This window comes from Hakea prostrata, chromosome 7, assembly GCF_041222555.1.
Source record: "Hakea prostrata isolate BN-2017 chromosome 7, UWA_Hpros_2, whole genome shotgun sequence".
In the NCBI taxonomy this organism is placed as follows: Eukaryota; Viridiplantae; Streptophyta; class Magnoliopsida; order Proteales; family Proteaceae; genus Hakea; species Hakea prostrata.
Window position 1 is genome coordinate 3476570 of NC_142606.1, and position 15303 is coordinate 3491872.

General features: G+C 38.8%; 2 protein-coding genes across 2 annotated transcripts; both read left to right on the forward strand.

Annotated features, from left to right (window-relative positions):
- The first annotated feature begins 146 nt into the window (after nucleotides 1-146).
- On the forward strand, nucleotides 147-7922 carry LOC149009033 (rust resistance kinase Lr10-like). Its single transcript, XM_089160936.1, has 5 exons — nucleotides 147-1051; nucleotides 1137-1300; nucleotides 1448-1474; nucleotides 1580-2691; nucleotides 7752-7922. Exons 1-5 carry the CDS (start codon nucleotides 531-533, stop codon nucleotides 7920-7922), a joined length of 1995 nt encoding a protein of 664 aa, XP_089017062.1. The 5' UTR covers nucleotides 147-530.
- Nucleotides 7923-8440: 518 nt separating this feature from the next.
- Nucleotides 8441-9459, forward strand: LOC149009034 (blue copper protein-like). The gene is made up of 2 exons (XM_089162259.1): nucleotides 8441-8728; nucleotides 8873-9459. Exons 1-2 carry the CDS (start codon nucleotides 8560-8562, stop codon nucleotides 9280-9282), a joined length of 579 nt encoding a protein of 192 aa, XP_089018385.1. The 5' UTR covers nucleotides 8441-8559; the 3' UTR covers nucleotides 9283-9459.
- The last annotated feature ends 5844 nt before the right edge of the window (nucleotides 9460-15303 follow it).

Here is a 15303-nt window from a genome sequence, read left to right on the forward strand (position 1 = left end):
TTTCAACACATTTGACTTCAAAGCATCACCAAGGCTACCTCGAGTGGTCCCTGAAGTAACAGGGAGTAGAAATGACTTCACAATTGCCCTATTCATTGTGTTTTAAAGAAACTGGGGTCCTTCAAAGGCTTGATGGTGACCTTACGGACGGCGATCTTTAATTGGACTCAGGGTTTGACTAATTAAGATTCTCTCTCTTTAAGAAGATGCCCTCGTTAGTCATTACAAAGGTAATTGGCCCACGTGTTGCTATAGAGAGTAGAAACGACTTCACAAATTGCCTTATTCATGGTGCTTTAAAGAGACACAGGAGATCTTCCTATGGATCAGAAGTAGCAAACCTCAATCCTAGGTAGGGTTGATGTTATTTATTTTTCACTTAAATCATATAATTATGATTATTCTTAATTTGATTGGTTTCTGTTTTTCAATTCGATTAATATTTGCCTCAGGTTCAAAGATGATGCAGGCGAAGATGAGAAAATTGATGAGGATCACCCGCACCATCTTCCTATTCCTTTGGTGTCTTCATGTTCTGCATCGATCTACAGGGCAAGAAGATGACTGCAAGCCTTACACAGTGTTCGGTTTATGGACCTATTATTGAATTTCCATTCCGCATAAAGGACCAACAGCCTGAGCACTGTGGATACAACAAAACTGGTTTTGAGCTGAGTTGCAAAGATGGAGACACCATCCTGCAACTCCCATCTCTTGGGGATTTTTCTGTTAATGGCATCACCTATACTTCACCACAAACCATAGCCATCTCGAAAAACTGCCTTGGAGAAATCATCCTTGGGTTTGATGATGCTGATATGAATAGCTCATCATCGTGGATATCTCCATTCCATTACATCTATGACACCAACAATTACACCTTATTTTCCTGTCCAGATGACTATAGTAGCACGGGTAACCGACTGTCCTGTCTAAGCAATGGGACAAATACGGTTTCCGTCATAGATTCATCTTCTGACCTGGCATTATCGCCGAAGTATCCTTGCGAAGTCATGGCAGCTGTTGTCCTAGTTCCGGAAGATTTTTTTTGGTAAGACCTTTTAATTTGTAGAAATCTTTATCTGGGTAATTATAATCCCAACACTTGTAGAGCTTATTATCGTCCCTTCATTTAGGACGCCATTGACATTGCAATGGGCAGTGCCTGGGTGTAATTGCAGCAAGGTAGGTGAAATATGCAGATTCAAGAACCAAACCACTCATGAGCTGGGATGTTTCTATTTCAACGAAGCTTTTCCATCCTCGAACCTCGACAACTACGGACCCTCAGGTATCAAAGGTGAATTAATGAATTCGATCTGGTTCTTCTTATAGGAGCCTTATGATCCTCGTCTTCATGGTTAGTGTTTATTATCTTATCATGAGGAACGACTTTCTTCTCAAAGCCAAACGATGCTGATGATTATCAAATTCTCTTCTTGTGTAGGTGGATTGGCAAAAGACGTTGCTTTAGGTGAATCTCTTTATGCTCTTCGATCTGTAGCTGCATACGGCCCTGCACTTCCATGTCTGTGCGATAAGTGAATTACTAAATTCAGCTCGTTTTGTCTACGTGCAGGAGTAAGCATAGGCCTGTTGATTCTCATAGCAGCAGCAATTGTTTCTATTAGGGTCTACAAGTCTCGAAAATCGGCTAACGAGAAAGCTAGAGAAGATCAAATCAAAGTAGAGAAATTCTTGGCAGATTACAAGTCTCTCAAGCCCACCAGATACTCTTATTCTGAGATTAAGAAGATGACTAGACAATTTAAAAGCAAATTGGGACAAGGAGGATATGGCACTGTGTTCAAAGGGAAGCTCTCAAATGGAAATCTTGTCGCTGTAAAAATCCTTGAAGACCGAGCCGGCGATGGAGATGATTTTGTCAACGAAGTGGGCACCATCGGCAGGATTCACCATGTCAACGTGGTTCGTCTACTTGGGTACTGTGCAGATGGATACAGGAGAGCATTGGTGTATGAATTCATGCCTAATGAATCACTAGCAAAATTCATCTTCTCACAAGATGGTAACAACCCTCTGCGAGACTGGCAGAAGCTTCAGACCATTGCAATCGGTATAGCGAGAGGAATTGAATACCTTCATCAAGGTTGTGACCAGCGTATCCTCCATTTTGATATCAAGCCTCACAATATTCTTCTTGACAAAAATTTTAATCCCAAAGTTTCTGATTTTGGGCTGGCAAAGTTATGTGCCAAAGGTAAAAGCAATGTATCGGTGACAGCTGCAAGGGGAACAATGGGTTATATTGCACCAGAAATCTTCTCCTGGAACTCTGCCAACGTTTCTAATAAAGCAGACGTCTACAGTTTTGGGATGTTGTTGCTTGAAATGGTGGGAGGAAGAAGGAACATAGATACCTCAGTGGAGCAGTCCAGCGAAGTATACTTTCCAGAATGGATTTACAATCGCTTACATCAAGGGGAAGAGTTGGGTCTGAAGTTGGTTGCAGAAGAAGATGGTGAAATAGCAAGGCGATTGACTATTGTTGCAACCTGGTGCATACAGTGGTACCCATCTGGTCGTCCTTCAATGGAAACTGTGCTTCGGATGTTGGAAAAAGAAATTGATTACTTGGAAATGCCGCCTAATCCCTTTGTATCAACATCTCCATCTCCAGTAGAAGCAGACGCAACAGTTTTAGAGGGATCACAGGGCCCCAAATTACCCGCCCCCGGGGGAAAGGGGGAAAAAAAAAAGAGAGGGGGGCGGCCAGGGGGGGGGGGGGGGGGGGGGGGGGGTTTGTGTTTGAAAAAAAAAAAAAAAAAAAAAACAACACAACAATAAGCCTTTTCCCAACTAAATGGGGTCGGCCAGGATTCTTGCCCCCAACGCGCGGCCATGCTGAACAAGCCTAAGCATACATATCCTTTCTCACCACTCTCCTAAGGTTATCTTAGGTCACCCCTAGCCTTCAGTCCTTCAATATGGATTATATCACTTCTCCGAACAGAGCATTTATAGGTCTCCGTGAACGGGCGGCCACCCAAACGACTCTCTAAGCTATCACTATGGGAGCAACCCGACCAACTCTAATATGATCGTCTTATCTTATCCATCCTAGTTTTGCCACCATCCATCTTAGCATTCTCATTCGCACATCGAGTTTATCGAATGATTCTTTTAACAGCCCAACACTGCACCGACATCAAGCGGCGGACAACGGTCCTATAAAATTTTCCTTTAAGCTTTAATGGAATACGCCGATCACATAAGACCCCGGATGCACCTCTCCACTTCATCCACCCTATTTTAATTCTTGGGAAACCTCATCTTCTAAATCACCTCTTTACTTATGATTGAACCTAGGTACCTAAAACAATCACTCGACGAATCTCTTTATCGTCAAGTATCACCACTTCATCATCCGCCCGATCATGACTAAAGTTACAAACTAGATATTCGCTTCGATCTACTAAGTTTAAAGCCTTTGATTCCAAAGCTACTCTCCATGATTCTAATTTGGTATTAATCCCCACTTGGGTCTCATCAATCAACACAATATCATCCGCAAAAGCATACACCAGGGGACCTCATCTTGAATGTCTTTGGTTAATTCATCCATTACCAGTGCAAATAGATATGGGCTTAAAGTTGACCCTTGATGTAGCCCAACGTTATCGGGAATTCCTTACTTTGTCCCCCCACGCTCTAACACTAGTCACCGAACCATCATACATATCCTTAACTATATCTACATATTTACTGCAACACTTCTTTCTCTAGTACTTGCCAAATTAACGCTCTAGGGACTCTATCATAGGCTTTTTCTAGGTCAATAAATACCATATGAAGGTCTTTCCTACATTTTCTATACCTTTCCATAAGTCTCCTAATTAAGTAAATAGCCTCCGTTGTAGATCTTCCGGCATAAACCCAAATTGGTTCTCCATAACGTAGTTAAGTGTCTCAACCGGGTTTCAATTATTCTCTCCCATAATTTCATCGATGGCTCATCAATTTAATGCCTCTATAGTTATTACAACTTTGAATATCTCCTTTATTTTTGTAAATTGGAACCACAACACTCTCCTCCAATCATCCGGCATTTTCCCCGTGCTCATAATCTTATTAAACAACTTAGTCAACCAAACTAGTCCATGGGTTCCTAAGCTCTTCCATACTTCAATTGGGATTTCATCGGGACCTTGTGTTTTGCCAAGTTTCATCCTCCTTAAAGCTTCTTTTACTTCGGACATCGAAATTCTACGATATAAGTTCGGACACCGGTGCCTTGGTGAAAAGTGTAATCGTCCGAGACATAAGTGCTTGAAGAATGCTCATTTAGTAAACTAGAGAAATAGGTTTCCCATCTTTTCTTAATATCCTCCTCACAAACAATACTTTACCATCTCCATTTTTAATACATCTAACATGGTCAAGATCTCTACTCTTCCTATCCCTCATCTTAGCTATCTTATAAATAGATTTTTCCCCTTCCTTTGTGCCCAACTTATTGTATAACTCTTCATACTTTCTTTCCCTTGCTTTTCCCGCAATTTTCTTAGCTTCATTTCTATCTAACCTATACCTTTGAAGATCCTCAACATCCTTAGTTCTTTGCCATGTCTTAAAACTAGCCTTTTTATTCCTAATGGCAGCTTGAACCTCATTATCCCACCACCACGCTCTCTATAAGAATGGATCTTTCCTTTTGATTCACCTAGAACATCTTTAGCCACCTTCCGAATACACATAGCCATCTCATTCCACATTGCATTGGTATCCCCTTTAAAATCCCATTTTCCTTGTTTGACTACTTCATTAACGAAGGATTTAGAGTACTCTCCTTTCAAATTCCACCATTTTATCTCGGGATAGTTTACCTTAGACCTTTTATGTGTTCTTGGGACTAAGCACATATCCAAGACCACAAGTTTATGTTGTGGTTAAGCTTTCCCCGGTATCACCTTGCAATCCTTGCACAACAATCTATCAGTCCTTCTAGTTAGGAAGAAATCTATTTGGCTTCTATGCTGTCCACTTTTGAAAGTAATTAAATGCTCATCACTCTTTTTGAAGTAAGTATTTATAATAGATAGATCAAAAGCAGAGCAAAACAAAAGAAACCCGACCCAAAACATACCCCATGAACACTAATCCTGATTCCAAATGTCCAAAACACCCATGATAACCGAAACCGGAACCACAACCAAAAAGAGACACAGCACAGGGAAGAAAAAAAGAACCCCAACAAGCGAAGAAAACTACACCCATAACACCACACAAAAACAAAAACCACAATGTACCCGAAAAAGTTAAAGCACAACGGACCCCACAGTTTTGAAGCAAGCAATAACTCCCCAAACACACAACAAGCACGAGAACAGTCCAAGAGCAACAACCAGCTATGGAGACCGAGCACGGGGAAGATTACACCGCACCGGGCGCCGAGGGGGACGCAGTAACGCCCATATCACTACACGGGATAGTGTAGCGCGCGTTCTTTTGTGGGGAACGCCCTAGCATAAAAAAAAAAAGCATCGAAAAATTAAAGCAGCTTAGGAAATTAAAAAAATAACTACTATGGTGGGGGTGGGTGGGGTTTTAAATCATTTGGATGAATTCAAAGCTAAACTTGAAACAATTGCAAGCTTTTGGACCCAGTCTCTAATCCAGATCCCTCTCAACTTAGGCAGGCAGGTCTGACTTTGACTAGTAATTTTTAGTACGAAATAAAATAGATCATATTACTGCTACAGAATTGAACTCATGATCCTCTTTATTTGCAAGCTATGTGTTTCACCAACTAAGTAATATTGTATTTATTTACTAATGTAAGGTCGGGTGGGCCGAGGGCTAAATCCAAACCTGATCTAGGCTCATGATTTTATAACACAAGCGTGCCCTTTAAGTTAAGAAATTGGACTGAAATCGAGTCAGACTCCGGGCGAGTTTGGTGGGCCAGATCAGCAGGGTTTTATTGACATCCTATGGCCTGCCTAGATAGAGAGGATCTGCAGCCCTTATTCTCTTTTTATAAAATGCAATAAAGTTCATTGATGTTAAGGAAAATGACCAAAAAAAAAAAAAAAGGAGATATTCCTTCTCTATCTTTGGCAATGCTATCACACATGTAAGCTGAAGAACAAGCCTAAACTGAGAACTATTCATTGCATCAACTTAACTTACCCACTTCTCTGTAAACACATCTCTCTTGCCATTTCTAAATGCTTTACCAGTACTTCAAATTTCGCCTCAAAATTCATTTTTCTTCCCAAAAATGAACTGAAAAGCCTTAACATTTGGGCATCATCTTTCCTGAAAATTGGTTTACCAAAAAAAAAAAAAAAACTTTCTTAAGAATTATTTCTAAATCTAATGGGCCTGAATTCTCAAAAAACACCTGCCATCAAGTTTCCCCTTATGCACCTCTTCCAACCTTCTTGATTCATCTAGTCTTTCGCTCATCATCAAGTATTCTTGAGATATTCTATCAGAAAAAGTCTTCTTGAGATACAGCACGACGTACCTTACTTACCCCAAACCCGGCAACTCCTTCAAGACAATTTTCATTACTACCCATGCTGGTCTTGATTTATCCTCAAATCTGCAATATTCCTATCAAACCATATAAAATATGTAATGAGATTTATGCCCTTTCTCCAAACCCAAGCTTAGGGTAGCAATTTACCCTGTTCTTTTCCACCAAGGAAAAATCTTCATTTACATTATAAATTTAGCTTGATGATCCACAAATCTCTAGCTTCACCTTTACAAAGCTCACACCTTGATACAACTATTACCCTCAAAGCTTTGATTTTGTCGTCTGTCGTGATCTTATTCTTCAACAATTTTCACCCAAATAGAGAGTGTTGTGGTGTTACACCCACCTTCCAAATTGTCAAGTAAAATTCATATGACTGCGCTCTACTTTTGATCACCTATCATACCGACTTAATAGTGAACTCACTTGCATTATGCTGCCAATGAGAATCCTCACATTTGTTAACTAGCAAAGGATTTGTTCTACTAATTAGAAATATATATTAATTTCATCATTTACGTGAAAATAATTTTTTATATATACCTTAAACTTGAACTTTTGAGAATACGACAAAGATAATTAAATAAAACAATACAGATAAAACTCAAAAATGGCATTCAACACTCTCCACATGTAACCATTTCTAGTCAAATGAATCTGCTTCTCATTGCTCTTAATACACTTGCTAGAAGCAAATGGTTGATTTTCGAAAGGTAACCCACCTTGTTTGTTGTAGGTTACTTTTTTTCCTTCTTTCTAATCCACCGGTTTGTTGAATTTACTTTTTTGGTCCAACCTGTACCAACTAATTGGTTCAGTAACTCTAGAATCTGGTTAGGTTCTTGAAAGCTCCAGCTTTACTATCCAGGCTTCTAGTGATCCAATAAAAGAATGGAAGCATTCAATTCTTAATGCTTCGCTCATTTTTGCTCTCCAGTTTCTAACCTCTAATAAGACTGAGGTGACACCCGAACTTCTTTCTAAATTTAGGTAGGATTCTCCTCACTCAAATCCACTGGGTTTGTTGGGCTTTCCACCATCTTCTTTTTTTTCTGCATCTTTATACATTGAACAGGGTTTAGTAGGTATTGTATTCTATCTATATTGACTATAATTACAAGCCAACAAGGAAACGTTTCTCTTCCTCCATCTCCCCCTCCTTTTCCAAAAGTAATGCATGATTAAATTAATATGCATAACATGAACTTGTTTTTGTATTTTTTTTTATAACACCTCTTTATAGAATGAATACATTGGTCAACATATGCCTAACTATGTGATTGGTCAATATACAGTGATCTGTGTTAAGAAAGGTAAGGGGTTTTTCATGCAAGTCACAGAGTTTAGATTCTCTCTTTGTAGGAAAAACAGGTCCTTCTGCCCAACTGCCTGTATTCTGATGGCGTGCCTGTGATACGGTGGAGAAGCGGATCTATACCAATTTGTTAAGGGTAGAGGATTTCACTCTTCTTACATCTTTTCACCACATATTTAGAAGAAAAATTACCCTAAAGCACTTGTAAGGTAGAGCATAGATTGATGATTTTTTAAATGTATAATAGAAAAATATAAAGGATAATTCTTTCACCTAATTGGTAGGGGACCGCAACTCCATAGGAAGTCATCATGGAGGAAGGACAAACTAGGGTCGGCTCTACACATGGTGCAGCTGTTGTGACTCATCTACTGCATTTCAACTCAAGTATAATCAAATTAGATTGGAGAAGATATATAAAAATGTGAAGACCAAGGAAAAGATAAGACAGAGGCTCACCAACTCGTTTATTTTTCTGGTTGGAATAGATTCCAAACCAAGTTGATATTCTCATTGGGATGAATTAGTCTACAAACTAACCCATTTCAAGCGAATAATCCAAGTTAAGATGACCAAAGCTTACTCACCCCAATCACCCTCATCTCCTATATAATGGATGCCCACCTTGAGTAATCACAACACACAACCCCTCCCACAACAACCCAACACAGACACACACTGTTTGGATATTTGTGTGCTTTGTTTGTGTTTGCAAAGGCAAAAAGATCAGGGAAAGATGGAAAGTTTCAGAGTTGTTGGTGTTCTGTTAACCATCCTTGCATTGTGTTATGTGGTACCAAGCTTGGCCACCGATTACAACGTGGGCGGCTCATCGGGCTGGGCGACCGGTGTTGATTATAGCACCTGGGCTAGTGGGAAGACCTTCGTCGTTGGTGACAACCTCGGTAATTAATTCATTAGTTTCTTCATTTCAACCTTGATGTGTTGATGTGTTAAATGTGTTTAGCTCAAATGTCTCATTAGTTTCTTCATTCTGTATTTTAGAGTGCTTGAATGAAGCTCATGGAATTGCCAATTTTTGTATGTAGTTTTTAGCTATGGTGGAGGACACACAGTGGATGAGGTGTCATCAAGTGACTACAGTAGTTGCACGACGGGAAATAGTTTAAGCTCAGATAGCAGTGGAGCCACCACAATTGCTTTGAAGACAAGTGGAAACCATTACTTCATTTGTGGAGCTCCTGGTCATTGTGGAGAAGGGATGAAATTGGCTGTGAAAGTTACAGAAAAGACATCCACAACACCATCAACAACAACACCATCAACAACGACACCATCAACAACGACACCATCAACCAGCACCACCCCTGCTATCTCCTCTCCCACCACCACCAGCAGCTCCACCACAAGCTCATCTCCATCTACTCTGTCTTTTTCTCCCATAGCTGTAGTGTTCACTTGTGTTGCAGTTTTCAAGTTTCTTCTCTTTCTCTCCTAACCTGGACTAGTTAGGCACTTATGGCCAGGATAGGGGCAGTGCTCAGTTCTCTCTCTCTCAGAGTCTCTGGTTAATGGTTTGATGTTGATGCTGGAGAGATGCTTTTGCATAGTATTGTTCAAGTACCATGTGACTTATTAGGCTGTAATAAAGAACTTTGGAGTCAAAATTTATTGCTTTCATTTGGGACAAGATGAAATTTGGTAAGGTGGTTGATCTCCCTCTACTCTATGAAAGATAAGCCTCAACCGATCCATTGAAACCACTTAGTCTGGATCAAATCGTTATTGGTGGGGTTGTATGGAGATATTAAATACTGATCAATCGTAAACCAATGAGAAATTGAACACCCAAAACAAGTTTGCATCTACACGTAAAATCCAAATCAAAACCCAGAAAAAAGGTCATATAGTCCATGTCATGAGATTCTCTATTATCTTTGATAAGGAGTGGTTGGGGGTTAGGGGCACTGCAACCTACCTACCAAAAGCGAAAGCGAATTGGCCGTCAATGTCAGATAGAGTTGGTGAGACCTGATGGAGACTACGATAACCAAGTCTCCAATGGTGGGTCGTAACTCATGATGAGTACCTGAATTTTTCCAGAAGGTTCTCACCCTTCAGCCTAAATTGCACTTTAACCAGCATGAGTAAGTGGGAAAGAAAATCCTTGAGCTGCCTACTAGCAAATCATCGACCCTACTAGTATCCTTGCCTTGAGCTGCCTGAAATGGGCTCTGGAGCCACACAAACACACCCCCACCCCCCGGCATAAAAAAAAAAAAAAAAAAAAACCACTTCATTCTAGGGTTTTGAAGATCTCTTTGGGTGGCTTTTATATCAAAGGTGGAGAGCATTATTTTTTTTTGATAAATCAAAATTTATTTCAAAGAGATCATATAAGGTGGTGGAGCAATACAAATCTAACAAGCATTAAGTAGAAATTTGGCCAGATAGTCCTCCCTCCTAAGTAAGGGACTTCCCAACTAAGGAATGAACAACATTATTGCATTACCCATAAAAACAAAAGAAAAATTACAAAAATTAAAATAGCAAGACAAATGAGGAATAACTTCTACACTCTTCAAAAGACCAACGGAGTAGACACTTGTGAGTTAATAGTGGCGGATATAACTTCTACAGTTTTCAAAAGACCAATGGAGTAGACACTTGTGAGTTAATAGTGTTAATTTGATCTTAACAGTCACCTCAGCTACTGCAACCAACAAACCTTCTCGAATGTCTAAGATCTCGCCTTTGATTGGTAAAGAGAATTGAGACAGCAACCGATGGAGAGCAAACTTTCTTTAAGGATTGCTATCAGAATTAAGCTTTATATAGTTCCCCTAGGTGGAAACCATTACTACACCATAGAATCGCGGGCCATTAGCACAGTGGTAAAGTGCACCTTTGATAGATAGTTTTGAATAAAATCCAATATGAATCTAACTTTCTATTCATATGTGAAATCCAGACAGTTTAGAAGAGACCCTTGACCCCTTCATAAGAAATGCTGTTCATTACTGATCCGAACCCTCTCTCATAAACCTAGAAATGCTGTTCATTACTGATCCAACAACCCTCTCTCATAAACCTTAAAATTGATGCAATTATTATAGAAAAGCTTTTGCGATAGGTAAGGGTAATCATTGGAGATTTTGGCATTGGCTTATCTGGGATATCTCAATAAAAATCCGGATTTCTGGATCTCTCCAGATTTAAAAAGCCATTTAAAGAGTGAAACTAACAACGAGCCACACAAAAAAACCTAACTCAAAAACAGGCCTCTATAATTACCTATTTATAATTATCTGTCAGGCCTCAAATGTAACCCTGAGCATGTAGCATGTGCGGGACTCTATCGCGTCTGAACAACGCACATGGGCCGGCCACTCACTTTCACATTTTATATTCCCATACGACTCTTCTAACAGTTGTTAACCCACGTGACACGTCAAAAGAGACTCCAAAAGCTATTGTTCTCTTCTACCGAGAGAACAGAACCTTAAGTCCTTAACACAACACTCCAGCTGGCATCAACTGGCCCTCTCCACCTTTCCCTTATAACCTACTTCTATGAAAACCTGAAAAGCAAAATACAAAAACAGAAATCCTCACTCAACCCCACCACGTGTTCATTCATCTCCCAGCCAACAGATCCCTTCTCAGAGTTCTCATCTTTATCTCTTTTCACCCTCCGATGAGTGATTCTTTCATAGAGATCTTGAATGTGACCATTAAGAATCTCTATTTCATCCATTCAAAATTAAGATCTGGAACAGAAACTTTGAATTTGCGCACTGAAAGTAAGATCTAGAAATAAATGAAAACGTATAGAGGACGAAGATGATCAATCGTAATGAAAAAATAGAAAGAATCCAATATTTATAATAACAATAAATAATACTAACAAGAAATAAAGTTAAAATAACTCCCACAAGAATCAATCCGACCACCGCCACCGCCACAAATACAAATGTAAGGAGAACAAAAAAGAGACGACGAAAAAACTAAATCTAGGAGACTATGACCCCAAGCGAAAGGGGAGAGGAGATCAATAGATCTACATCAGATAAGCAGCGGAAGCGACGGTTAGTAGAACAGCCGCTCCAACTCTGAACGAACCAGCACCGTTTTTTGGTGATTCGGGACTTCCTGCTGGAGTAGTACCGATCGAAGACGGAGATGTTGCAGAGGGTGAAGTTGGAGACGCCGAAGATGGAGGAGGTGATGGTGGAGATGAAACCGGTGTAGTAACTGGAGATGGAGTAGATGCCGGTGGAGGAGTCGACTTAGGAGAAGGAGCAGCCGCCGGAGTAGTCGCTGGTGCTGTAGTAGGTGAAACAGTCGGTGTTTTCACCGGTACCGGCGCTGCTTTAGGTGCGGCTCCTGGAGCCTGTGCAAAGGCTGATACCACCACCATAGCCAAAACCATCAACACTACAGATCTCGAAAACGCCATTGATGGATGAATGGATTTACTCTCTCTTTCTCTCCTTCAGATCTAAACAAACAAACAAGCAACGATGGAAGAAAACACAGAGAAAAACAGTAAGAATCAGATAAAGACTGAGTGTGTTTCGGGTAAGTTACACTGTGTTCTTGGTCTCTATTTATAGGGAGAAAGTGAGAGTTAAGGTCGGTTAGGTATCTTTGAACCACTTAACGAGGATTTTTTGGTAAATTAAATTAATATCTAATCTTCTTTCCCTTTTTCCGTTACAATCTAATTTTTAGGAGTTGGAGCCAACTAAGGAACAGTGACGCGGTTTGTTCTCTCCCCACGTCTCTCAATGTCTCTAACCGTCATTTTGTGTTGCCACATCGCTTGCAAGAGGGTTATTTTCGTAAATTTATCTTCTCTCAATTTCCTAAAATACCCTAACAAGAGTTAAAAGCACAAGTGAGAATATGACGTGGCCGACTAGCCGTTTAGTCGTTTACCTAATCACATTACTTTTATTTGCTTTTTTAAAATTTGGGTGAGACCGAGTAGCCGTTTTTTAGGGTTTGTGATTGACTCGAGTTAGGTGTGTTTTTGTCATGACTGATAAATATTTGTTGAAGATTCAAATGTTTTCCAAACGGTTACCGTGTGGACGCGTAGGAGACGTACACGTGTACGATGTCCAATAAAATTTATTTCAGATATACTTCTCCATTCATGGATTCTACTAAAACGGATCTGATAAGAATCACTAATCTGATTCTATTTTCTATAATCCATTAATCTGATCAGGTACTCAGGTGGTGATCCTAAATTAAAGGATTTAATCTATTGCGTTTTCATCAATTTAAAATCTATATAGATTTTATCAAAAAGAACCAAATTTATTTTCATACATTAACTAGTTTAATTAATGTACCATGTGGCACAATATAATTGGAGACAGAAATATTAATATTTTATTCTCTTTCATGTGCCCTTCCACCAAGGAAGTTTCCCTTCATGTATCTCTTCATTTTTTTTTAGTAAGAAGTTTCCCTTCATGTTTTTCTCTATGTTTTTTTTCTTAACTGAAAAGCCTCTTTCCATATTTTTAGGTAATAAAAGTCTCCCTCCATGTTGTTTAATGTTGTTTCAATACTTAAATGTACATAGATGATCTGTTGCTTCCAAGAAGAATTAAGTTTCAAGTAATTTACCAAATTACCAAAAAAAATTTAATTAAATAATTTAAATGTTAGCATTTAATTGGAAGCCAGCCTACCTATTTATAATCAAAACTTACACTGCATAATAATAACATATGGTTTATATAAAAAAAAATATATAGAATTTTTTTTCTGTTGTATACTATATTTATATGTCAAACACAAGGCTATGATTAAATGTTCAATTTAAATTCAATACTCTTTAAATTTTTCAATATCTCTGTTACTTGTTTGGTATTTAAGTACACTGTTGTATACAGTATAGAGATGAGCACAACCGATGATGTTTTTTCAAAAAATTACACACACAATAGTTGCACTTAGAAAATTCAAAACCCATAAACTACCTTTGAAAAAATTATTACAACCGGTGAGAGGATAGAAGTTTTTGATCCTCTCATCACTAAAAAAATTTGCAATTTCAATTTGATATGAATAGAAGCCCTTTAAAGATAAAAGAAATTTTCTTCTTCACAAAGCTCTTTTTTTTTTTTTTTTTTTAATTGTTGGGTGAAGACAAAGCTTTAACTTAAAATAGGATGACTATTTGGTCCTCCAATGCTTGACGCATTCATACAAACCCAAATCTTGTAGACCATAGAAAAGTCATGGAAGGTGTCATTTGGTGTAATCCGAGAAAGGCATTACAAGTTTTTCAGTATAAAAGTGGAATTTGTAGCGGTTGTTTCGTTTTTCTTCTGTTTTTTTTATTTGGTAAACGCGGTTGCTCCGTTGGAGTGGGCCATTTTAACATGTTATCTGCATTCTTAGGGCCGGCTGTCACCTTACCCCAAAAATAATAAAAAAAGAAGAAAATTTGAAAAGATGAAAGGTGCCGGCTGTCAAGCCAGCCCACGACCAACTAGCCGTTACAGACACGAAGACTTTTTTTTTTTTTGGGTAAAGTGTAACATGAAGACTCTGAGACTGGCGGAAACCACTGTTCCCAATGAACATGGGACACGTGTTTTGTTCGTTGTATTTCTCATTTGTATATTCCTTCAAATCATTGGTTTTTAACCGTTGAGCATATTTTTCAAATGTGACGTGACTGTTACTTAACAACAACAATATAAAAAAAAGAGAAAAAAGAAGGAATATTTAGGAATTGAAATGATCCAAATACATCGAATGTCAAATTTCTCCTTGGAAAATCAATTCTTGTAGAATGCAACCAAACCGGTGGTTCTTCATTATGTAGTCCTCCCTCCTTAGGGGGTACTTGTTGGAGAAGTGTTAGATCCACCTTAGATTTAAAAGCAAGAGCATCAGATTTGGAGATGGACTTTGGCGTCAATGGAGGTTAAACCCCATTGCCCTTGCTGTTACTGCTATTATTGCTTTTTGGAGAGGTTAACGCTGATGGTTTTTCTCCTTCTTGATGCCTTAGAGAGTTCTCCGTCGATGACTAATGGGTTTCTCTTCTGTTGCTTTCACTCACAAAGAAAAAAAGAAAAAAAAAAAGAAGAAGATAAAAAAAGCTTAAGTTGGAACCGGTAGAGGAGAAGAAAAAGCGAAGGATGTGTGTAAGACAAAGGTATAAAAATGCTTAGTGAAGTCATCATCACTTCTTATGAAAATAGAAGATGATATCATCACTTAATTTCAATTTTTTATTTCATGTTGTTCACTTAAGTTGGTGAATTGCTTCAGTGTTATGCAAGCACAGTACAGTCCATGGCGAGATTGAAACTTGTAGTCGAGACAAAATTTTGACCACTCATTCGCATAAGTAAACTATTTTTTGATAAAATTTAATCTACAATACGAATGGTCAAAATTTTGTATCGAGCATATTTTGATCTCGATCATAAACAGTGCTGAAATTGCACAGCACCCAATCTAAAAATAAAGAGACGTCAATGGT